Source organism: Oncorhynchus mykiss, chromosome 16, assembly GCF_057628025.1.
Source record: "Oncorhynchus mykiss isolate SJ-2025 chromosome 16, ASM5762802v1, whole genome shotgun sequence".
NCBI classification, from domain to species: domain Eukaryota; kingdom Metazoa; phylum Chordata; class Actinopteri; order Salmoniformes; family Salmonidae; genus Oncorhynchus; species Oncorhynchus mykiss.
The window spans coordinates 19,031,662-19,056,948 of record NC_143037.1 but is presented as its reverse complement, the minus strand read 5'-3'; the positions used below and the strand labels follow the sequence as shown (position 1 = coordinate 19,056,948).

The 25,287-nt window shown below is 43.0% G+C and overlaps 1 protein-coding gene across 2 annotated transcripts in view; it reads left to right on the top strand.

The window, feature by feature from the left end:
- Nucleotides 1–1,091: 1,091 nt before the first annotated feature.
- Nucleotides 1,092–25,287, top strand: part of sema4gb (sema domain, immunoglobulin domain (Ig), transmembrane domain (TM) and short cytoplasmic domain, (semaphorin) 4Gb) — a 38,583-nt gene continuing 14,387 nt past the window's right edge. For both annotated transcript variants that reach the window (XM_090202140.1, XM_021567323.3), the window contains exons 1-8: nucleotides 1,092–1,592; nucleotides 7,610–7,883; nucleotides 20,893–21,041; nucleotides 21,495–21,557; nucleotides 21,997–22,095; nucleotides 22,260–22,353; nucleotides 22,494–22,607; nucleotides 24,043–24,197. In XM_090202140.1, the coding sequence (XP_090058266.1) occupies nucleotides 7,754–7,883; nucleotides 20,893–21,041; nucleotides 21,495–21,557; nucleotides 21,997–22,095; nucleotides 22,260–22,353; nucleotides 22,494–22,607; nucleotides 24,043–24,197 (804 nt within the window). In that variant the 5' untranslated portion in view covers nucleotides 1,092–1,592; nucleotides 7,610–7,753. The remainder of the gene's footprint in view (nucleotides 1,593–7,609; nucleotides 7,884–20,892; nucleotides 21,042–21,494; nucleotides 21,558–21,996; nucleotides 22,096–22,259; nucleotides 22,354–22,493; nucleotides 22,608–24,042; nucleotides 24,198–25,287) is intronic.

Here is a 25,287-nt window from a genome sequence, read left to right as displayed (position 1 = left end):
AGTAAGTCTCGTCTTGTTATTGGTATCCTTTAGTAGTGGTTTCTTTGCAGCAATTCAACCACGAAGGCATGATTCACGCTGTCTCCTCTGAACAGTTGATTTTGAGATGTGTCTGTTACTTGAACTCTGTGAAGCATTTATTTGGGCTGCATTAGAGGCTGGTAACTTTAACGAACTTATCCTCTGCTGCAGAGGTAACTCTGGGTATTTTCCTGTGGCGGTCCTCATGAGAGCCAGTTTCATCATAGCGCTTGATTGTTTTTGCGACTGCACTTGAAGAAACGTTCAGAGTTCTTGAAATGTTCTGTATTGACTGACCTTCATGTCTTAAAGTAATGATGGTCTGTCGTTTATTTTTGTTTATTTACACTGTTCTTGCCATAATATGGACTTGGTCTTTTACCAAATAGGGCTATCTTCTGTAAACCACCCCTACCTTGTCACAACACAAGTGATTGGCTCAAACGCATTAAGAAGGAAATAAATTATACAAATGTCCTTTTAACAAGACACCTGTTAATTGAAACGCATGAAGCTGGTTGAGAGAATGCCAAGCATGTGCAAAGCTGTCATCAAGGCAAAGGGAGGTACTTTGAAGAATCTCAAATATAAAATATATTAGGCTTTTTTAAACACTTTATTTGGTTACTACATGAGACCATATGTGTTATTTAATAGTTTTGATGTCTTTACTATTATTCTACAATGTAGAAAATAGTAAAAATAAAGAAAAACCCTTGAATGAGTAGGTGTGTCCAAACTTTTGACTGGTACTGTACGAGCATCACCAGTTCGATTCAGCTACAACCGGAAGTTACTTTTTCTTAGCACTAGCAGGTTAGGAGAACCTGCTCTCCTAACATACTACGAAAACCACTTCCGGTCATAGCTGTATCGAAGTGGCGTGAAAAGAGTGTGTCCCTGAAACATACGGTCCCTCTCACTTCAACTCCAATTGTCCCCCAACAGGTGGCGCTCAGTCGAAATGGGTGCATCTTTATCATCATGAAGAAATTCGTGAAATCACGTAAAAACATATCAGCGCCAGATGCAGTTTCAAGTATAACCTGTGTAAAATCATTTAACCTGTCAGAAATCAATCACACACACACACACACACATTTATATGAGGGATAATAACATTTATTATATCGATTTGAATATATTTTAATCGTAGGCGGCTAGTATAATTATATATGCTGTAGGCTTTCGACATCAGGCATATATACACATTAAGTAACACTATTAACCCATTAAAATAACACGTTAACCTATGTGTGGTGACACATTTGACCAATGAGTTGCATGTTATCATGTCAGGAGTAGCAATGACATAAGCATAGAAATAATTGTTTACAATGGCAAGAAGGGATTACAATTCTGTTTTGAAACCATTTGCGCATGTTTTGAGAGAGAGAGAGAGAGAGAGCGGGCGAGCGAGCGACACCGGTGTACGTCTAGAATACACATGTGCAAAAATATGCTGGTTTTGACAGAGCAGAGGCTGGCATCTGCGCACCACTTCACCACGGAGGGACTCAAATAATTATTCTTCAGAAGATAATTCTCTAGTTTCGTAGAAGATTTTCAAGGTAAGATTAACAACATTGTAACTACAGTAGGCTTACTGTACTGTACGCTACTCTACCGTAGCATACTGCTCTATTTTGTATTTCGTTCCGTTTACCTATTCAGCCTTGAATGTGGTGTAAGAGGTATGGGACAAATTGCAGGCAGGTGAAGGTGAATGAGAATGCGCTCTGCTAGGTGTTCTTTAATAAAATGCTGCAGTGTTCGTCAAACAGGTTACAATGTGGAAATGTGTATTGCATCGGGAATGTACTCGGCTATGTACATTTTTTTAGACAGAGCACATCGAACGGTTTTATCAATATCTGTAAATGTGTAATAACATGGAACAACACTTGCACGCGTGGCAGAATCGTCAGAAGTTATGTTGGAATGTGTACATTGGGGCATCGGAATGCAAATTAAGCATAGCTATGGTTTTGTCTGATCTTGGAAATAATACAAAATATTTAGTCTACAAAATTGCTACGATATTGAGAACCAGCCTGGTCTCGTAGACTAGACGTAACATAACACATGTAAATCCGGGACATTCAAATTAGTACAATTTGTTACGTTTGGTATGGTTACACAAGACAGAAGGTTAAAGCCCAAATCATTTTTTTAATGAGCGTGAATGAGAGTGTACACACTGGAATTATAATGCATGTTAGAGAATGAGAGGAAAAAGACGGACTCCGAGTGTCAACTTCAAATTAGAAAGCATGCAACAACAAACACTGAGCCTTTATATTCATGCATAATGAACTAAATACTGAAAGACACTGTAGTTTTGAGTTCCACAAAGTGGGTGTGGAAGAGGTGAGAAAATGGTTGCTATCTATAAATAAGGACAAACCACCTGGTACCGACAACCTGGATGGTAAACTACTGAGGTTGGTAGCGGAATACATTGACTCCTATATGCCACATCTTAAATGTTAGCCTAGAAGACGGAGTGTGCCCTCCGACATGGAGGGAGACAAAGGTCATTACGGGTCCGTAATTGGGTCCGTTACCCAAGAATAGCAGATCACCCTTTAATGGTTCAAACAGCCGACCAATCAGCCTGTTACAAGTGCTTAGCAAATTTTTGGAAAAGATTGTGTTTGATCAAATACAAAGCTATTTTACAGGAAACAAATTAACAACAGACTGTCAGCATGCTTTTGTTAGACTTCAGTGCAGCTTTTGATGTAATTGATCATAACCTATTGCTGAAAAAAACATAGCTGTTATGGATTTGCATTCTCTGCCTTATTATGGATTGAGAGTTGCATATCTAGTAGAACACAGAGGATTTTCAATAATTGAATGATGTGGCTATTGAGCAAGTTCAGGAGACTGAACTGCTGGGTGTAACCCTACATAGCAAGCTGTCATGGTAAAAACATATAGACTCTGGTTGCTAAAATGGGAAGAGGTCTGTCCATGATAGGACCAGTCGACCAGACAGGTCCTACAGGCCCTAGTTTTGTCACACCTGGACTACTGCCCAGCTGTGTGGTCATATGTGCGGCAAAGAAGGACATAAGTAAATTGCAGTTGGTCCAGAACAAAGAGGCACGTACAGTATCGCACTTAGATGTACACGGAGGGAAAGTGTCAGTAGCATGTATGTCAGTCTCTCCTGGCTCAAAGTTGAGGAGAGATTGACTGCATCACTATTGGTCTTTGTGCGAGGTGTTGATGTGTCGAAGGCACCGAACTGTCTGTTCAAGCAGGTGACACACAGTTCGGACACTCATCGGTACAAAACAAGACATGCAACCAGAGGTCTCTTCCCCAGGTCCAGAACAGAGTCTGGGAAACGTTCTGTATTAAATAGAGCCATGACTACATGGAACTCTCTGCCTCCCCAGGTAACTCAAGCTAGCAATAAAGCAGTTTTTTTTAAACAGATAAAATAACACCTTACTGCACAAAGGGGACTGTGAAGAGACAGGTATTTTATACATCTTGTATTGTAATTTCCACTGTACTATGTATTAGACCAATATATTGTGTATATGTACTGATATGTAGGCTATGTGTGACGGTTTAAATGTATGTTTTTCAGTCCTTGACTAATAATGTACTGTACTATGTATTATGTTATGTTTCATGTGGACCTGTTCTTGCCATAGACGAGTAGCTGATGCTTTTGCAGCTGCTAATGGGGATCCTAATAAATACCAATACCAAGTCTATTTTTCTTGCGTCTACGCAAAGTAATGCGGGTAAAGTGAGCGGATAAATTGCTAGAAAATAGACTGTGCGTTACGTGTGGTGACATGTATAGTTAAAAAGTGTGAAACTCGAGGAACTCCGTTCAAGAGAAAATACTGTTATGTAGAAAGAATGAGACTAGCTAAATTCTTTATAAAATGCTAGGGTGTATTAGCTACAACTTGCCTCACCTTCATGAGCTAACATAACAGGCGGCAGGTATGTTGGCTCCCGTATGATGTATAAGGTGAGTCAAAAGTAACACACAACAAAAAAGGGCTTCATAGCGAACATAACAAATACAACTGTTTATTATGGATTCTCATAACAATTAGGTTGGAATACGCTACGCAATGTACGTGAATTTACGCTCTTTTCTCTCGCACGCATATTATGAAGCTGTTGACGGCGTCTTTTCGGTTTCAGTTTAAGACTAAAGCAAAAGTAGGGTTGTTGGTCAGGGTGAACGTCTAGCAACCCAAGGGTTACGTGTTCGAATCTTATCACGAACAACTTTAGCATTTTTGATAATTAGCTACTTTTGAAGTACTTATTACTTTTTAGCTACTTTGCAACTACTTACCATGTTAGCTAACCCTTCCCTAACCCTAATATTTTAGCTAACCCTTCCCCTAACTCCTAACACATTAACCTAACTTCTAACCTTGACCCAAACCCTAACCTAGCTAACGTTAGCCAGCTAGCTAATGTTAGCGTTAGCCACCTATAAACCTAGCAAACATGAGCCACAAAAAAATGGAATTTGTAATATATCATATGTTTTGAAAATTCATAAAATATTGTACGTTTTGCAAATTCGTAACATATCAGACGAAAGGGATGATGGACATCCACAAATTAATACATATCATACGAAAGCTTTACATGACATCAACATCATGGGCATCCAGTGCCATCCTCTTCATGTTTGTGTATCACCAACCAATTCAAAGTGTTAAAATGATAGTGCGTAGCTACTTGTCCATCGCTCAGAAGGAAATTACATTGCGTCATGGCTATCCACTAGCCTTTTAATGCCCTTATCTGGATTGGCTTTAGTTTTAAAAAATACACTTTTTATGCAGTTTGGTATTTTACAAAGCATTGTTAATATGCCTATAATTACTACGTTGTGGTAATGTTGTTAGAATGTTGTGCCAATGTATTTGTTGTTGGGTGCCATTGGCTGCAATGTGTCAGATAAGGCTAAATAAATTGGCACAACATAGTAATACAGGCATATTAACAATGATGTCATATGTTAAATTGTCATCCAGGTTCAAAGGATGTGCTTGATCCCCAAATAAGATTGACATAGACATCTCAATCATTCTGTATACAGTTCTTTAGACTTATCCAGAATAGAATGGCAGATTATTTGAGACACAATCCCCATTTCATGCTACTTTGCCTTGGTACATTTGATGTTTGCTGTCTCCGAGTGGATATGGTCTCTGCTTAGAACAGGGTGATTTCATTCATCCATCCATCCTCATTCATTTGATTAATCTCTTCAGTTACGGTTATTTATTTCATACTTGCCAAACAAGTATCCGACAGCAGCAAAGGTAGAGCTCTTTTCCCCCTTCTATGTGGGACAGAAAAAGTAAGTCTTAACCCAATCACTTGGTTTCCTGGTTACTAAAATTAAAATAGTTTGCCTAATTCCCGTTTATGTGACAAAACAAGCAGTCATTGTGTAGAGAATCATTGTACCATCTAAACCTCTTTGAAATATATTGACCATAACTAAAAATATTGTATTTTACCGAAAGTACAAAACCGAAAGTAAAAGCAAAAACAAAACTTAACATTGGGAAGTATAGAAATAGTGCACATAGATCCGATTTACCGCTTCTTAGACTTGCTTTCAATGAGAATTTTGGTAAAATGTTCTTCTCATAGCTACAGTACCAGTCAAAAGTTTAGACACACCTACTTATTCAAGGGTTTTTCTTTATTTTTTACTATATTCTACATTTTTGAATAATAGTGAAGACATCAAAACTATGAAATAACACATTGTGATGGTTTGGGATGAGTTGGACCGCAGAGTGAATGAAGAGCAGCCAACAAGTGCTCAGCATATGTGGGAACTCCTTCAAGACTGTTGGAAAAGCATTCCAGGTGAAGCTGGTTGAGAGAATGCCAAGAGTGTGCAAAGCTGTCATCAAGCCAAAGGGTGGCTACTTTGAAGAATTACTACATTATTCCATATGTGTTATTTCATAGTTTTGATGTCTTCATTATTATTCTACAATGTAGAAAAAAGTACAAATAAAGAAAAACACTTGAATGACTAGGTGTGTCCAAACATTTGATTGGTTTTGTATATTAAAGCGAGGAAGAGAAGAGACAATTGGAGCGTATCTGTAGAAATGTCAGACTGGATAATATTTTGCATATCATTATGTCTTGCCTGACAGATGGCCATATCCAGAGAGACTATAACTCCATTTTATATCTTTGCACATTCTGTAGGCCATCAATCAATATAACTGTGCTTTCTGAACAGGGAGGCAACTGAGGTCAGTTTGTCAGAACTGCTTAAAAACGCTCAGGGGAAGTAGCCTCTAGCAGTAGTGCTGAAGAAGTTACCCTCAACCCAGTACTTCTTCTGTCCCAGATAAAACACTTAGAAATAGTTGAATTCTATGTCAACAATACATGTAATATATTTGAGCTCCAATTAGATGTAAAAAAAAAAATGTTGGGCCAGATTTTAAATGTTTTTCAAAGCGTTTCAGGGGTAATCCTGCTCGTGCTGTTTTGTTCGACCCTTTCGTTCATGAGTGTGTTATGATCCAGGCGTGATACTGCTCAGGCAGATGTCTTTACCTTTCCATGTGCAGTTTCCATGTTGTCATCACGGTGACAACAGATAGGCCATCATCGCCTGGCCACCTTCCACAAGCGACACCATCAACACAATAGTGGCAGATGGGTGAGACCCTGGTGTGTTTACACAGTAGGCTGTGTGCGTGTGTAGTAGTGTTTCTCAACTCTGATCCTCAGATACCCCCAAGGTTGTTCGTTTGTGTTCCAGCCTAGCACCAGGACACCTCATTCAACTCCTCAACTAATCACCAAGCCCGTTTGAATAAGTTATACCTTGGAGGTAGCCTACCTACACAAGGACTGGAGTTGAGAAACACACAGACATACAACAGACTCAACCTTCCAGAAAGAGTTGCCTCCCTCTCTCTTTTCTCTCTCCGTGTGGGATCCTATAGAGAGGTTAGGGTGCCCTTGCTGCTACTACAGAGTTCATTAGCCACATCATGTCTTCTACTGTGAAAACATTGTCAGAGAGGCAGCCGGGGAGATCAAGGATATGGGAATTCTCGTGTGTCACCGTGTGGAGGAGAGGAGAACAGGATTCATGGCAGAGGCCTTTGATCAGCGACAGAGCGCGTGAGTGCAGGAGACCAGGCAAAGACTGTGCTGATGGCATCGGGCCTAATCACTAGATTAGTCATCAGATAGGCTAGCCCGCCTAGCCTAGCCCCTTGACGCACACTGCTAATTAGGAAGTGGAGAAGTGGAGCCATGTGCCAGAATATGAGAGAAAACAACAATACTTCTTCATCATTGACTTTTTAAATTGGTGTTTTATGTAACACGTCTTGTACTAATTATTCCTATGCTAATGTGGGGTGACGCAGTGTGATTATGCACAAATTCAACCAGGCCCAGGAAATCAACACGCGCGCGCGCGCACACACACACACTCTCTCTCTCTCTCATCTAAACAATGGCATCTATAGTTGTAAGTTGCGCTATATCCTTATGGATCTCTATGAGGGATAACATCTGTTTTTCTCCTGTGTAGAGTGAGCCTTTCTACAGACTGAGAATGACCTAGAAGCCACCACTGCTGAGCCCAGCAGAGCAGGATATCATTCTTGTGTGTGTAAGCAACAAGGTGTGTGACAGCAAACAGGGCTCCAGCTGCACCCGGGTCAATCTGTCAAACATGGAGGGCCACGTCACACTGCTGCCCCCCCTGCTGCTGCTCCTCTGTAGCCTGTCAGGGGTGTGGGGGTTCCCCTTCGGCCCCGTCCTTGACATGGACGTCACCCCCAGGACCACAGTGTTCTCCCAAGGTAAGATCAGACCAAGGCTCCAGCTCTGCTGTACACTCTTAGAAAAAGGGTTCCAAAAGGGTTCTTTGGCTGTCCCCATAAGAAAAACGTATTTGGCCCCAGTTAGAACCAATTTTGGTTCCAGGAAAAACACTTTGGGGTTCAGTGTTGAACCCTCTGTGGAAAGGGTTCTATATGGAACCTAAAAGGGTTCTACCTGGAACCAAAATGTTTCTACCAGGAACCAAATGGGGTTCTTCAAAGTGTTATCATGGGGACAGCCAAATAACCCTTTAAGGTTCTAGATAGCATTTTTTTCCTAAGAGTGTAGACTAGTTTGAGCCAGAAGGTTGTCCTGTCAACATGACTGCACCTGACCTAGAGAAACCTCTGGGACCTAGCTATAGGCCTATGAGTTTTTTTGGTCAGATCACATGGCCTGAGAAAACTCCTGGCTCTACTTATAGGACATCTACTGTGTACTAGTATCATAGTATCACACGCGGTGTCCTGATTCAATACAACTGACTTTTAGCAAGTGACACAGTTTTGACATTTCCCCTGAAGACTGCCAGCCCCTACTTCCAGGGAGTTATTAATCGTCTCTCTCAAGTCAAGTCCTAGTTCACTTAGTTCACCATGCAGCTCTAATGAAACACTAGAGAATAGAAGAGGACCCCTTTACGGTGGAACCCTGACCAGTGCCTGTGTAGAAAATGAAATAGTATTTTACAAAGGGGTTAGGGTACATCATTTACACGCATCAGCATCTCTTTCCCTCTCATAATCAGCTCAGCCTCTCTTTGTCTATCCACTGCAGCATATCTATCACCCAGAAAGCTACTGTAGCAAAGGGATTTACCCAGCCCTGGCAGGTTCTTCAGATGACTCTACTGTACCTGGCTACTCTCTCCTCTCCACTCCTCTCTACTCCTGTCTCGAGAGGAGGAATATTATTAACAGAGGAGGGGAGTAAAGAGAGCCTGGTGTATCGCCTTCCTGGACAGTGGTGCCGTCACAAAACCAGGCTATTACAGTGGAAAGAGATGGTTAGAGATAAGATAGACAGGACTTTTAGGCGGGGGATAAAGGTGACATAAAACCACCCAAAAGTATTAGTTGAATATTTCTTCCCTCTACCCAATCAGGGAAATGGACTCCAGATTATTTGATGGGTGCCCTATGGAAATCTTTTTTTTGTTGTTCAGAAAGCCTCTATTGCTAAGTCGGTCTAACACAGTCAATCTTATTTTTCTCCTTGTCCTTGTAGAAGGAAACCCGTGACCTACATTCAGACTCCCATGGGCTGTGTGTGTGTGTGTGTGTGCACGTGCGTGTGTGTGTGCATGCATGTATGATCTCTACTCACATCTAAAATCTGCACTTGCATGCACCCCCAGTCACTTTCACTTAGGAGAAACATGCCCCAGTGCAGAATGAAGAGTGGAGAGAGTAGCACCTCGTAGAGAAAAATGGCCGCCGGGCAAGTGACTATAATGTGTATGAAAAGGAGAGCTATTCTATGTGGGTGGTGCTAGTGGTGGTACTGTATGACCACCGTTTTGGTAGTCTGAGATCTCAGCTATATTTACCTCTGGTGGGTGGGGTGAGAGGGCGATCATTAATTTGCTCCGTGTTTTACAGTTGGTCTGTAGGAGTGGGTGTACGTTGACTCACAATAAAACTCACTAAGAACTGGCATATCTGACATTCTGAAATTCAAAAAATGTGAATGCATGCGTGTTTGTGTGTGTGTGTGTGTGTCTCTCTCTATGGTTAGATGAATGCCTGTCTCTGGTCTGAACTCAAGGGAGGAACCTAGGGGATTGTCTCCCACTCACTCTGCTGGTGCCAACCAGACCTGAAGTAATGGAAACATGCATGCAATATTGATGCATGTGTAAGATCTGTCTACTGTTGCTATGAGGAGAGAGTGCAGCGGAGGTCTTGATAGTAGTGGATGTCTGTGTATTATTTAGTCATTGGTTTAGAATATTACATTTTCTTCAGTTGAAAGGGGGAGATTTTATGTAGACTAGCATACCACTCCTGTGGCATGTAGCTATGTTCAGGGCTTGCGATAGTAAGGTTCATAATTGGCAATAGTGATCTGTAATTCACATTTCAAATCAAATTGTATTGGTCACATACACATATTTAGCAGATGTTATTGCGGGTGTCGTGAAATGCTTGTATCTATTTAGTCAAGGCAGTTGTTGTGTCTAGGTGAACAGAAAAAAAGGACTCACTAAAATACTAATGAGTTGACAAGGCTCAATCTGAAAACAAGTGTTTTGTCTCTCTCAGCCCCTAGAGTCTATCTCTCTGCCTTTCGTTCTTCTTGTTGGATGCAGCATCTCACAATTTGTTCTCACCAGTCAGTCTTTGCAGAAAACGGCTTCTTTTAATGTGACACTCGGGTAACAATGGAGAAGAATTGGACATCTTAGCCCTGGTGAGTTATTCAGTGATGCTCTGATCGACCTCTTTCTCTGGTGTTCCCTGAGCTTGGTGGTTGACAGGATCTTAGCAGAGACAGACTCTGCCTAGATACCTGAAATGGCACCAGGATGTATGCACCTAACTGTAGGTGTTTTTGATACCATCATAAGAGAAATATCTCTGCTTTTTTGTTATCGCTGTGCGTGCACTGCTTTCATTGTAATATTGTCTTTCAGAACACTCATGGTAACAAAAATATATTGGGAAAACCACAGTCAGGCTGATGGAGATAAATAGAAAGGGTTACATTGTGACAGGCAACCATGGGAGTTGCATAAGGCCAAAACCACAGTACTGCCAAACATCATAAGAATGATGGTAAATATGACAGACCACTCGTGATAGAGAGAACACACTTGTTTATGTTGACAGTGTGTGGGCTGTTCTATCCAATGATTTAAGGAAATGAAGCCACTAGTGGTGAGGCAGCTATGTCGATCCTTGGTCGAAATAATCTATTTTCCGATATGCTCAGACATTTTAGAGGTTTTTGAAAATAGGGAACAGGAAGTATTGCATTCTTGATCATTTATTTTTGTCAAACTTCATTTTAAAAGTCAGTACTTTATAGTCTTGCTTCTCGAGATGTACATTTGGGTGAAATTTATTCCAATCATGTTCTATAGAGAAATCTATGATAGTTATGACTAGAAGGCTAGAACTCCTACGGTTTGCCTTGTCAGGTATTGGTGGACTAATACCTGACAAGGCAATATAATAACATTGATCAATTTAGCAACAGCTGACAGTTCTCACCAGTGTCAACAGTGGTTAAGTCATGTGTTGTCCCCCCAGCCCATGTACCCATGTGTGTGTGTGTGTGTGTGTGTCATGTGCCTGTCTTAGTTAGTCAGAGAGGATCAGGCGTGCGCAATGAGTCACAAGGGCAATCACACACAGTACAGCTCTATACTCCCTCAATCCACACAGACACACACTAGATTTACTGTGCTTTTGGACCGACCCTAAGGACAGGACAACACACACACACACACACACACACACACACACACACACACACACACACACACACACACACACACACACACACACACACACACACACACACACACACATTCTTTGTTCTTCTATCCATGAAAGCACCTGTAGGGACATAATCTCTTCACATACATGAACAGACATGAACATACATGTACCCTCAGACCTCTTCTGATGCCGAGAGAGCCGTCCTTCCTTTTGCTCTGTGAGACAGGTGAAATGGCATAGGTGCAAAGTGTGTGTGTTCAGTTTACACACAGGGTGCATTCCACGTGCGGCACTAGGGACAGGGGTGAGAGGTCACAGCGACAGCCTCCCTCAGATCGCTGCACGACAATGGTAGATAGAAGAAACCGCCCCGTCGGCTCAGACTCAGCTGGCACTCTCCGTCGCTTGTTGACTCTCCTCATCGATTTGTTAACCGAGCGCAAGGTGCAGTTTGTGCTGTGGGTTTAGAACAGGAACCGTAAGCCAGTATATGTCTCTCTCTTTTTCTCTCTCTCTCCCTGTCTCTCTCTCTTGGTCTCTGTCTATCCTGTACTCACTCACTATTTCTCTCTCTCTCTCTCTCTCTCTCTCAGAAGTGCACAACTCAGGCCCTCAAGTTTCTGAGTATTGTTGTTGACTGCCTGTGTGTAAGTCAGTTTCTAGTTGATGTAAAAAAGTATAAATGAAATCAGCAGATGTCTTATCTTAAGATGAATGCACTTACTGTAAGAACTGAACAAAATAATTCCATCATCATAATCGTTTTATTGCGTTCTTGTAGGATTCAACTTTATTTTCAAGTAGATTAACCCAATAGAAGTTCTTCATTTTAACATGAAGAGGGTAAAGTTGGTAATAATTCTACGAGCAAAATTCAATAATCGTCACATCCCTACTTATGTGTTTGTTTGGCCTTAGAACGTTGCCTTCGGAGCAGCTCATAGGTCAGACTTCTGACAGACATCAAGGACACTTCGCCCCCGACTGCCTTGGGCGGCGGCCATTTTGCGTCATCCTCATCGTCATCATGGTCGGACTATTTTTAAAATGAAGAATCCAAGGCTATTCTTGTGCACACACTTGGATTAGTCAAATGAAAAATGAGATTTGTTTTTAACATTGCCACGGGTTGTCATTGTGTTAGCATAACTGCGCAAAATAAAATAATCTGGGACAAAACATAATGTTCTTGTCGGGTTTTGAGAAAGGGAGAGTGATAGAGAGGGTGAGTGTGTCTGTGTGTGTATGCGCGCGGATTTTCTTGTCTGTGTGTGTTCAGTTTGTGTGTGCCCTGCTGTGTCGTGACTGCCCCCCCCCCCCCCCCCCCCCCCCCTTTCTGCATAACCTCGAGTGTGGCCTGACCTTTGAGTTGGTCAGTGGAGAAGAGATTCTCATGGCTCACTCATGTCTCTGCCTGTCTCTCGGACTGCCTGTCTGACTATCTCTCTGCCTGCCTGCCTGCATGCTAGTCATGGGTGCTACTCATAGTATCACCATTGTATCCCTGAGTGACTGTTTGTGTGGGGAGGAGGTTTTCAAACAGGTTTGCCAGCATAACGAAGTGACTTTACCAGTGACAAGTGACAACATGTAGTATTTGTTGTAGTAACCTGCAATCCCATTTTTTTTGTCATTTAAGCCATTGCCGTCTGCGAGGGTGGTTGAATTATGCGAATTGTGCACCTGTCCCCCGAGATGTATTGAAAGACATTCACAACTTTTTTTTGTCAGAAACTACAGTAATGCATTTGATGACATTTATTAACCCTGTCAGAAGAACCCAATAAATCTGACTGGCACGATTGTGTGTATTATAAGTCTTGGCACAGTGTGGTCTTTCCCTAGTGTGTTTTATTGAAACCATTTTCCAACCATTATAGAAGATCAAAGAGTCAAAGCAAGATTTAAATGAACCACATGGGCTATAAAAAGAAAGAGTCGCACATTCTATAAATCAAATCAAATGTGATTAATCGCATACATATATTTTGCTCATGTTATCACAGTTGTAGCGACATGCTGATGTTTCTAGCTCCAACAGTGCAGTAATACCTAAGAATACACACAGATCAAAACAAAGAAATTAAGAAATATCAGAACGAGCAATGTCAAAGTTCAGGATATAAGTACATAAATACAGTGCCTTTGGAAATGATTCAGACCCAATGACTTTTGTCAGATTTTGCTACGTTACAAACTTATTCTAAAATGGATGAAAAAACATCAGCAATCTACACACAATAACTCCCGAAACAGGTTTTTAGAAATGTTTGCAAATTTATATAACTTTTTTAACAGAAATAACTTATTTACATTAGTATTCAGAACCTTTGCTATGAGTCTCGAAATTGAGCTCAGGTGCATTTTGTTTACATTGATCATCCTTGAGATGTTTCTACAACTTGATTGGAGTCCACCTGTGGTAAATTCAATTGATTGGACATGATTTGGAAAGGCACACACCTGTCTATATAAGGTTCCACAGTTGACAGTGCATGTCAGAGCAAAAAACAAGCCATGAGGTCGAAGGAATTTTCTGTAGAGCTCTGAGACAGGATTGTGTCGAGGCACAGATCTGAGGAAGTGTACCAAAACATTTCTGCAGAGAGAAGGGCCTTTGTCAGGGAGGTCCCCAAGAACCCCATGATCACTCTGACAGAGCTCTAGAGTTCCTCTGTGGAGATGGGAGAACCTTCCAACCAACTCTGCAGCACTCCACCAATCAGGCCTTTATGGTAGAGTGGCCAGACGGAAGCCACTCCTCAGTAAAAGGCACATGACAGCCCACTTGGAGTTTGCCAAAAGGCACCTAAAGGACTCTCAGACATTGAGAAACAAGATTCTCTGGTCTGATGAAATCAAGAATGTACTATTTGGCCTGAATGCCAAGCGTCACTTCTGGGGGAAACCTGGCGCCATCCCTATGGTGAAGCATCGTGGTGTGAGCATCATGCTGTGGGGATGTTTTCCAGCAGCAGAGACTGGGAGACTAGTCAAGATCGAGGGAAAAATGAACGGAGCAAAGTACAGAGAGATCCTTGATGAAAACCTGCTCCAGAGCGCTCAGGACCTCCGCCTTGGGTGGACGTCCACCTTCCAACAGGACAATGACCCTAAGCACACAGCCAAGACAACTCAGAAGTGGCTTTAGGACAAGTCTCTGAATGTCCTTGAGTGGTCCCCAAATTATGCACACAAATACAGGTGTGCCAAGCTTGTAGCATCATACACAAGAAGACTCGAGGCTGTAGTTGTTGCCAACGGTGCTTCAACAAAGTACTGAGTAAAGGGTCTGAATACTTATGTAAATGTGATATTTCCGTTTGTGATTTTTTTAATACATTTACTTAAATTACTAAAAACCTGTTTTTGCTTTGTCATTATGGGGTACTGTGATTGATAAGGGGAAAAAATGATTTAATCAATTTTAGGATAAGGCTGTAATGTAACAAAATGTGGAAAAAGTCAAGGGGTCTGATTACTTTCCGAATGCACTGTATGTATATAATGATGTGTATAGACAGTATGTGAGCCTTGACTAGAATACAATATATACTGTACATACAGTGGGGCAAAAAAGTATTTAGTCAGCCACCAATTGTGCAAGTTCTCCCACTTAAAAAGATGAGAGAGGCCTGTCATTTTCATCATAGGTACACTTCAACTATGACAGACAAAATGAGAAAAAGAATCCAGAAAATCACTTTGTAGGATTTTTAATGAATTTATTTGCAAATTATGGTGGAAAATAAGTATTTGGTCACCTACAACAAGCAAGATCTCTGGCTCTCACAGACCTGTAACTTCTTCTTTAAGAGGCTCCTCTGTCCTCCACTCGTTACCTGTATTAATGGCACCTGTTTGAACTTGTTATCAGTATAAAAGACACCTGTATACAACCTCAAACAGTCACACTCCAAACTCCACTATGGCCAAGACCAAAGAGCTGTCAAAGGACACCAGAAACAAAATTGTAGACCTGCACCAGGCTGGGAAGACTGAATCTGCAATAGGTAAACAGCTTGGTTTGAAGAAATCAACTGTGGGAGCAATTATTAGGAAATGGAAGACATACAAGACCACTGATAATCTCCCTCGATCTGGAGCTCCACGCAAGATCTCACCCCGTGGGGTCAAAATGATCATAAGAACGGTGAGCAAAAATCCCAGAACCACACGGGGGGACCTTGTGAATGACCTGCAGAGAGCTGGGACCAAAGTAACAAAGCCTACCATCAGCAAGGGCATTGAAGATGAAACGTGGCTGGGTCTTTCAGCATGACAATGATCCCTAACACACCACCCGGGCAATGAAGGAGTGGCTTTGTAAGAAGCATTTCAAGGTCCTGGAGTGGCCTAGCCAGTCTCCAGATCTCAACCCCATAGAAAATCTTTGGAGGGAGTTGAAAGTCTGTGTTGCCCAGCAACAGCCCCAAAGCATCACTGCTCTAGAGGAGATCTGCATGGAGGAATGGGCCAAAATACCAGCAACAGTGTGTGAAAACCTTATGAAGACTTACAGAAAACGTTTGACCTCTGTCATTGCCAACAAAGAGTATATAACAAAGTATTGAGAAAACTTTTGTTATTGACCAAACACTTATTTTCCACCATAATTTGCAAATAAATTCATTAAAAATCCTACAATGTGATTTTCTGCATTTTTTTCTAATTTTGTCTGTCATAGTTGAAGTGTACCTATGATGAAAATTACAGGCCTCTCTCATCTTTTTAAGTGGGAGAACTTGCACAATTGGTGGCTGACTAAATACTTTTTTGCCCACTGTACTGTATGAAGTGAGTGAAACAGTATGTAAACATTATTAAAGTGACCAGTGTTCAATGACTATGTACATAGGGCAGCAGTCTCTAAGGTGCTGGGTAGAGTCCCGAGTGGAAGTGGGCTAATAACAGTGATTAAGGTTCAGGGCAGGGTACTGGGTGGAGGCCCGGCTAGTGGTGACTATTTAACAGTCTGATGACCTGGACATAAAAGCTGTTTTTTAGTCTCGGTTCCAGCTTTGATGCACCTGTACTGTCTCCGCCTTTCTAGATGGTAGCGGGGTGAACAGGCCGTGGCTCAGATGACTGAGGTCCTTGATAATCTTCATAGCCTTCCTGTGACACCGGGTGCTGGAGATGTCCTGGAGGGCAGGCATTGTGCCCACGGTGATGAGTTGGGCAGAACTTTAACTTTTACTTTCTGTGCTTTGGTTCCGTCCAGCCCCTTTCCCCACCTTACCATGTGAAGGAAGAATAAATTCCCTGTAAACGATAATAGTCTCTGTCATCCTTACCCGCACCTACAATCACATACCTTTTCTTTACTCCAAGGGGAGTTGAGTTGTAGCAGGGTGTTGCGTTCCCTCCTCCAAGAGGTGTACATAACACCAGACCACCCTCTAGAGAGCCCTGCAGTTGCGGATGGTGCAATTGCCGTCCCAGGTAGTGATACAGCCCGATAGAATGCTCTCAATGGTGCATCTGTAGAAGTTTGTGAGGGTCTTAGAGGCCAAGCTGAATTTCTTCAGCCTCCTGAGGTTGAAGAGGCGCTGTTGCACCTTCATCACCACACTGTCTGTGTGAATTGACAATTTCAGGATGTCAGTGATGTGCACGCCGAGGAACTTGAAGCTTTTAACCCTCTCCACTGCGGCCCGATTGATGTGGATGGGGGTGTGTTCTCTGCTGTCTCCTGAACTCTAAGATCAGCTCCTTCATTTTGTTGACGTTGAGGGAGAGGTTATTTACCTGGTAGCACTCTGCCAGGGCCCTCACCTCCTCCCTGTAGATTGTGTCGTGGTTGTTGGTAATCAGGCCTAACACTGTTATGTCGTCAGCAAACTTGATGACAGGAGGGGGCTGAGCACGCACTCTTGTGTGGCCCCCATGTTGAGGATCAGCATGGCGGAAGTGTTGTTGTCTACCTTCACCACCTGGGGTCGGCCTGTCAGGAAGTCCAGGACCCAGTTGCACAGAGCGGGGTCAAGACCCAGGGCCCCGAGCTTAGTGATGAGCTTGGAGGGCACTATGGTGTTGAAGGCTGAGCTGTAATTAATGAACAGCATTCTGTTCATCAAAGAAGGTGTTTAGGTTGTCCGTGAGCGAGGCGTTGGTGTCCGTGACGTGGCTGGCTTTCCCTTTATAATCTGTGATTCTCTGGAGTACCTGCCACATATGTCTTGCGGCCACTTTGTCCCTGTACTGTCATTTGATTGCCTTGTGGAGGGCATAGATGGTCTGTTTGTACACGTCCATGTTCCCAGTTACCTTGCCATGTTTAAATGCGGTGGTTTGCGATTTCAATTTTGCGCGAATGCTGCCATCCATCAATGTTTTTTGGTTTGGATAAATTCTAATCGTCACAGTGGTAACAACATCCTCTATGCACTTCCTGATGAACTCAGCCACTGAGCCAGTGTATACGTCAATACTATTCTCAGAGGCAACCCGTAACATTTCCCAGTCTGTGTGATCAAAACGATCTTGAAGCATAGATTCTGATTGGTCAGACCAACATTGAATAGTCTTTACATGGGTGCTTCCTGTTTATGTGCCTGCCTGTAGCCGTCCCGGAAGGGGGAGTAGCAATGGTCAAGAGTGCTCGATGAGCGAGGAGCTTTGGTTGCATTTTCCTCAGATTTCCTTTATTAAAGTCCCCAGCTACAATACATGTTGCCTCAGGATATGCGCTTTCCAGTTTGCACATAGTCAAGTTTAGTTCCTGAAAGCTGTATCAGCTTGGGGCAGATATATCTCGGGAGGTAATGCGGTCGGCATTTGATGGTGAGATTTTCCAGATCAGGAGAACTTGAGTTCCTGTCACACCCTGACCTTAGAGAGTATTTTTATTTCTCTATTTGGTTAGGTCTGGGTGTGATTTGGGTGGGCATTCTAGTTTTTCTATTTCTTTGTTGGCCGGGTATGGTTCCCAATCAGAGGCCGCTGTCTATCGTTGTCTCTGATTGGGGATCATACTTAGGCAGACTTTTTCCCACCTTTTAGTTGTGGGATCTTGTTTGTGTGTAGTTGCTTTCTGCACTGCATGTAGCTTTACATTCGTTTTTGTATTTTGTTGTTTTTTCGGTGTCATTTAATAAAAGTAAAATGTACGCTTACCACGCTGCACCTTAGTCCAATCCATCTCTAAACGATCGTGCCAGTTCCTGTATGTTACCACAATCACACCATGAGTAGTTAATCATGAAACATACTTTACACCTCCACCTTTCTTTTTCCCGGAGAATTCTTTCTTCCTGTCTGTGTGAAGGACGGAGAACCCGGCTGGCTGAATGGACGGGGACAGTATATCCAGAGAGAGACATGATTTTCGTAAAACAGAGTATGTTACAGTCCCTGATGTCTCTCTGGAAAGAGATGCTCGCCCTGAGCTCGTCTATTTTATTGTCCAGGGACTGAACGTTAGCGAGTAATATACTTGGAAGCAGTGGATGATATTCACACCTCCTGAGTCTGACTAGGAGCCATGGCCGTGGGAAGATGTTTTGGGTTAGGGGTGCTGTTGTCAATTTCTTTTTCTTTTTTTTTTGATTTATCAGGGGGTGCCGCAGCACCCCTAGCACCCTTACTTCCCGCGGCTATGCTATGAGCCCACTCCTTATACCTCTTTTCCGGCGGTGGCGTCTTGGAGCAGGCCCCGGGATGACTGGAAATGCCTCAGGGAGTTGAAAGAAAGGATCCAATTTAGGGAAATCTAATTTCTGGTTGAAATGCTGATGAGTGATCGCCGATCTAATATCCAGAAGTTATTTTCGGCTCTAGGTAATAATGCGAGAAACGTTCTGAGCAAATAATAAAAGAAATAACATACACAAACAAATCAAATATGCAAAATTGGATAGGAGGTGGAAACAGGGCAACCATGTCTGTCGTCGACATCATATATAAGCTCCCAGTAATATTGGGTAAACCACCAATATTTCAGAATTACAGTGCCTTCTTCAGGGTAATATCATGAATGCTTTTTTAACCACATGGGAGCATCGATCGATGAGTCTTCTTTTAGCTGAACATGCAATTTGATTTATAGCACCTGCTCACAACCATTGCATGTTTCTATGTTGTAAATCTTAATATCGTGGGGTAGTAGAAGTGATGGTTGTGTTTGACATGGGGTATTGGGGGAGGGCATTTTAAGGCCATTCAGCAGGAGATGTGCCCCAGTACTGTCAAATCATATAAGCGTACAAATGCCACAATTAGGGCAGTGTGCGTGTGTCTGTGTGTGTGTGTGTGGGTGCCATTGGGGGAAGGGGTGCACAAGAAGGGTTGATTAGGGTTATCTCTATCACTGCATATTGTACAGAGCCTGAGCTTCATATCCCTTGAACAAATACAGCAGGCAAGCAACACAAGGTTACACATTTCTTTAATTCCTTTGTGTTTTGACCTTAATTCATGGAAACGGATCAAACTAAATATTTTATCAGTAGTCTGGAACCTCTGAAATGGGGGCAAGCTGCTCCGTTTCTACGAAGTGGTGAAAAAGAGGTCATTGTTTTCATCTAGGCTGCTATATTTAAGATGTGATCTTATTTAGTGGTGAGGCAGATAAGACCGTATTTTAATTGTGAGTAGCAGCACTGAACGTTCATTGATGGAGTTGGAAGATAAAAAAAGTGAGGAATATGGGATAGAAAAAGAAAGAGAGATTAAGAACGGGATAGAGGCGGACAGAGATGACCAGAATAAATGTGAGATGGAGCGAGGGAGAGTTGAACAAAAGGAGGGAGGAATAATGGAAAATACACTGAGGAATATGAGTCAGCATGGTGTAAGATGGGTATAATAATTTAGCACACATCCTCCCCTCCTCTTTAACCTCCTCTCCTCCTCCCCTTCTCCTCCTCTTCCTCCTTCCTCGATCCTCCTCCCCCCTCGTTTTCCTTTCCTCCTCCTTCTTCCCCTCTGTTCCTCCTCTCCTCTTCCTCCCCCCTTTATTTTGGTGAATTGATGGGAGTATGTCCCAGGCTGCTTGCAGTAATAAGAACTTATATGCATGACATCCCACATATTGATTTACTGGGGACGGATGCACGCTTGTCACAGTCAATCTGTTGCACTTCCCATTTACTTCTGATAGATAGCTAAGCTACCGGAAAAAAAATGATGAATCGTTAGAAAACACAACCTGATATAATGTCACCGAGACCATTGGAAAGAGGAAGTATGTGCATAGTTGTATATTCCAACTATAGAACTGTAAGCACAACTTTAAGAACAGACAGTTTCATTCTATGAGGCAAGACTTACAGCATACCTAAGACTGGAATTCCACCAGATCCAACATAGTAATATTTGGGGAATGTTTTGTCATTTGCGCTATATTTTCTTATTCTGAAAGTGGAAGCATCAACTTGTGGGTCTAGTACTTGGCAGTAGTAATAATAATTCTAGTTTTTTCCAGTAACAACACCATTCTGTGACTTTATTTGACCATGGGAAAACTGTGCAAATACCACAATGCAGGTTCAGTTAAATCGACCCCAAAGACTCAGTAAGTTTGTGTGTTTGTTTTCAGGCCTGTTAGGTTGCCAGCGTTTCAGCAGCCCGTCTCAAAACTACAGCACACTACTACTGGAGGAGGACAATGGGGTGCTATACGTGGGGGCCAGGGGGGCTCTCTATGCCCTGGACACCACCAACATCTCCACTCCTGGCAACCTCACGGTGAGTGCCGGGATGCTAACTCGCTAATGTTTAGATCGGCAATTAAGTTGTATTGTATTTGTAACTGGTTAGCTGGTACAGCACATCATATCACATGACCGTTATGTTGCAATTTGCGAAACTAACCCTCTTTCACAAATCTTTTTCTCTTTCACAACTTTTAAACAGGACAGGCTAATAATAGCCTTAAGGAGATTCAGTAAATCCTATTGTACGTTCATTTTCTTCAGTGTAGGCATTGGATTAAATGCATGGGGCAAGTTTACTCACGGGCCAACAGAATAGATTAAAACACAATGTAGTTGATGGGAGTAACTGGAGTATTAAAATGGAGTATTCACTGGAATATTAAAGAGCAGCATTCACTGGTATTTAAATGTTGGCATGTTACACTGTCCATCCTCCCACTACCTATTTGGGTGACATGAGAGGTCATTCTTCTCCCCCTTACAGATTGACTGGGAAGCTTCGGCCGAGCAGATGAAGCAGTGTCTCAACAAAGGAAAAGACAATCAGGTACAACCCGTTGCATGCAGCTCACACCGCTCAACACTCTCTATCTATCTATCTATCTATCTATCTATCTATCTATCTATCTATCTATCTATCTATCTATCTATCTATCTATCTATCTATCTATCTATCTATCTGTCTATCTGTCTGTCTGTCTGTCTGTCTGTCTGTCTGTCTGTCTGTCTGTCTGTCTGTATGTCTGTCTGTCTGTCTGTCTGTCTGTCTGTCTGTCTGTCTGTCTGTCTGTCTGTCTGTGTCTGTCTGTATCTCTTTCTCTCTTTCTCTCCTTATTAAATGGTATAACAATGATGTGCTGTTGTTATTATAATGTAATAATGTAGTCCTCATACAGAAGGAGTCAAGTGAATGTGTTAGCCTGTGTCTTCTTGACTAGGTTGATGCTATATAGATGTATAACCATCCTGCGTTGTCTCTCCTACAGACAGAGTGTTACAATCACATCCGCGTCCTACAGAGGTACAATGAGACTCACCTGTACGTCTGTGGCACGCACGCCTTCAGGCCCCTCTGTGCTTACATAGTAAGAGCTGTTCTTCCTGTTGCTGGAAACTTCCCTGTTTACATTCTGGCTTCCAACGTACTGCCCATTAGCATGCTGTGTTATCTGTTTTGTTATAGTGGTGGTGTGATTTATATTCCCGTAGTGTAGTTATTGACCCTCTCTCTTCTTCTTCTCTCTATCAGGATGTGGAGCGCTTCAGTTTCTCCTCTGGCTTCGAGGAGGGCAGGGACAGGTGTCCCTACGACCCAGCCAAGGGCTACACCAGCCTTCTTGTGGGTAAGAACCTTAATCTACTCCTTGGGGTTCACTATTTTGTCCTAACCAAGCAGTAAGAAGAAACCGAGAGACACTCTTCGATTTCCTGTTCTGTGTCCTCTCTCTCTGACCCCTCCATATCTCTCTCTGTGGTCTGTCAGACGGTGAGATGTTCTCAGCGACCCAGTATGAGTTCCGCAGCTCTCCGGACGTTCGTCGGAACTTCCCCTTCCCCACTCTGAGGACAGAGGAGGCCCCGACCAGGTGGCTGCTGGGTAAGGACAGATTATGGCCCATCCCTGGTCACATTTTGTGGCTTGATCCCTACGGTTATACAATTTTGGAATACCAAAACTGTCATTTTGATTCATAATACTACAGCTATACGGCACTAGGCAGACCTGAGGGTATTTTCAAATACACAGCCAAAAAACTACTTCAAATAGACATGGTTGTAAATACATGCAAATATTTTCCAATTTCCAAATACATTATGGCAATATTCAACTACTTGTGAAAATAATTCAAGAAACATTGTCAAAATACACTATATATAAGTATGTGGACACCCCTTCAAATCAGCGGATTTGGCTATTTCAGCCACACCCGTTGCTGACAGGTGTATAAAATAGAGCAAACAGCCATGCAATCTCCATAGACAAACGTATCACTAGAATGGCCTTACTGAAGAGCTCAGTGACTTTCAACATGGCACCATCATAGGATGCCACATTTCCAACAAGTCAGTGTGTCAAATTTCTGCCCTGCTAGAGCTGCCCCGGTCAACTGTAAGTGCTGTTATTGTGAAGTGGAAACATCTAAGAGCAACAACAACAAGCTCACAGAACGGAACCGCCGAGTGTTGAAGCGCGTAAAAATCGTATGTCCTCGGTTGGCAGTCCGACAGACGAATCAGAGTTTGGCAAATACCAGGAGTACGCTACCTGCCGATATGCATAATCCCAACTGTAACGTTTGGTGGTGGAGGAATAATGGTCTGGTGTTGTTTTTCATGGTTCGGGCTAGGCCTCTTAGTTACAGTGAAGGGAAATCTTAATGATACAGGATGATGCATTTCCCCGGTGCACGAAGCAAGGTCCATACAGTAAGGGTTTGTCGAGATCGGTGTGGAAGAACTTGACTGGCCTCAACTCCATCGAACACCTATGGGATGAATTGGAAAGCCGACTGTGAGCCAGGCCTACTCGCCCAACATCACCAATGCTCTTGTGGTTGAATGGAAGAAAATCCCCTTCAGCAATGTTCCAACATCTAGTGGAAAGCCTTCGCAGAAGAGTGGAGGCTGTTATACCAGCAAAAGGGGGACCACCTCCATATTACTGCCCATGATTTTGGAATGAGATGTTCGACAAGCAGGGATTCACATACTTTTGGTCATGTAGTGGAATTGTTTCTAAATGTATTTAAAAGTAATTCAAATACAGTAAATAGTATTTGAAACCAGGTCTGGTGTGAAGTACTGGTCGATAACATAGGTAATTTAATATCCACTCCTTCATAATACAAGATCTTCCTTCACTTTAGCATTCTTGAATTGATATACTGTGGTCATCCTTGCTTTCAGCCTACATTATCTCTATAGGTGGCATGGTAGCAGGTTGTCAATAACATGAATCTCTCCTTATGTGCTTTGTCCGAAGTTGGACAGAATATGCACAGAATAATGGTGTGTTGCTATTGTATGAGCAGAGGCGGACTTTGTGGGCTCAGCGCTGCTGAAGGAGAGTGTCAACAGCTCGCTCGGCGACGACGACAAGATCTACTTCTTCTTCACGGAGAGGAGCCAGGAGCAGATGGCCTACCCCAGCCAGACCAGGGTGGCACGGGTTGCCCGCGTCTGCAAGGTAGGCCTGGAGGGGGACAGGTGTTATGTAATTTGGGGTTGCCCTAATTTGGGGTTGCCCTAATTTAGGGTTGCCCTAGAGGACGAGCTCAATGGCTGGAATGGAATGAATAGATCAAACACAAGGAAACCAGCCATTACTATGAGCCCATCCTCCAATTTCGCCCTCTACCAGCTTCCCTTCTCACTAAAACTCCAGGCCAAACCTGGAGGGTTGGCAACCTTATATTGGATTAATTTACTGTACTTCTTGTTTTCAGTTCTGAGGAGAGGAGTAGCGAGTTTTTCATTCACTTTGTGCTCTCACCCACTGAGTGAACTTCAGGTTGATTATTGTTCTCCTCACATCTTGGCTGCTTTCTGAAGGGCTTCACAGTTGCCAGGCAGGGTAGAAGCCCACCCAACCCCCGCTGCAATGGTAGACTCTCTTTCTCTCCCCACTTTCTCTCTCTCTCCTCTCCCCTCTCGCTCCCTCCCCCCACTCTCTCCCTCCTACCTAATTTTACTGGAGATCAGCGTCTCTCTGTCAGACACTGTGCCCAGAAACCACTCCTGGAGATACAGAAAATGGTTGTTTCACTCCTCCTCCTTTCTCTTTGGCTGTGCCTTGTGTAACTGTAATCTTCATGCTTGCAGTCTCCCTATTTCAAAAATGCAGCTTTCTGGGAATGGGGTTAATGGGGGGGGGGGGGGGGGGACTCGGCACAGTGGCAGTCACCCATGATAATGACAGTTGCAGCGGCGACAGATCCCCAGACACAGAACTCCCATTAGTCGCTAGCCAGAGACAACTGTAGGCGTGCCACTGGTCGGTCTGCTTCTCAGCCAATCCCCAACCTTCTTTTCATCGGCAACCCACATATGTGGTGTGCAATCTATTGCACAGCCATCCAGATGCCAGATGTGGCATCCATGCTTGAGGCGGGCCTACTTGGCTATCAGCCTATATAGCTCTCAGCCATAGCCCCTGCATGGCTTCTACCCCTTGTTTTAGACCAGTGCCAAGCACTAACACACCTGAACCAAGGGCTTGGTTAGTTAATAGGTTGATCAGGTGTGCTACTGTTGGGCTAGAATGAAAATGTGCACCA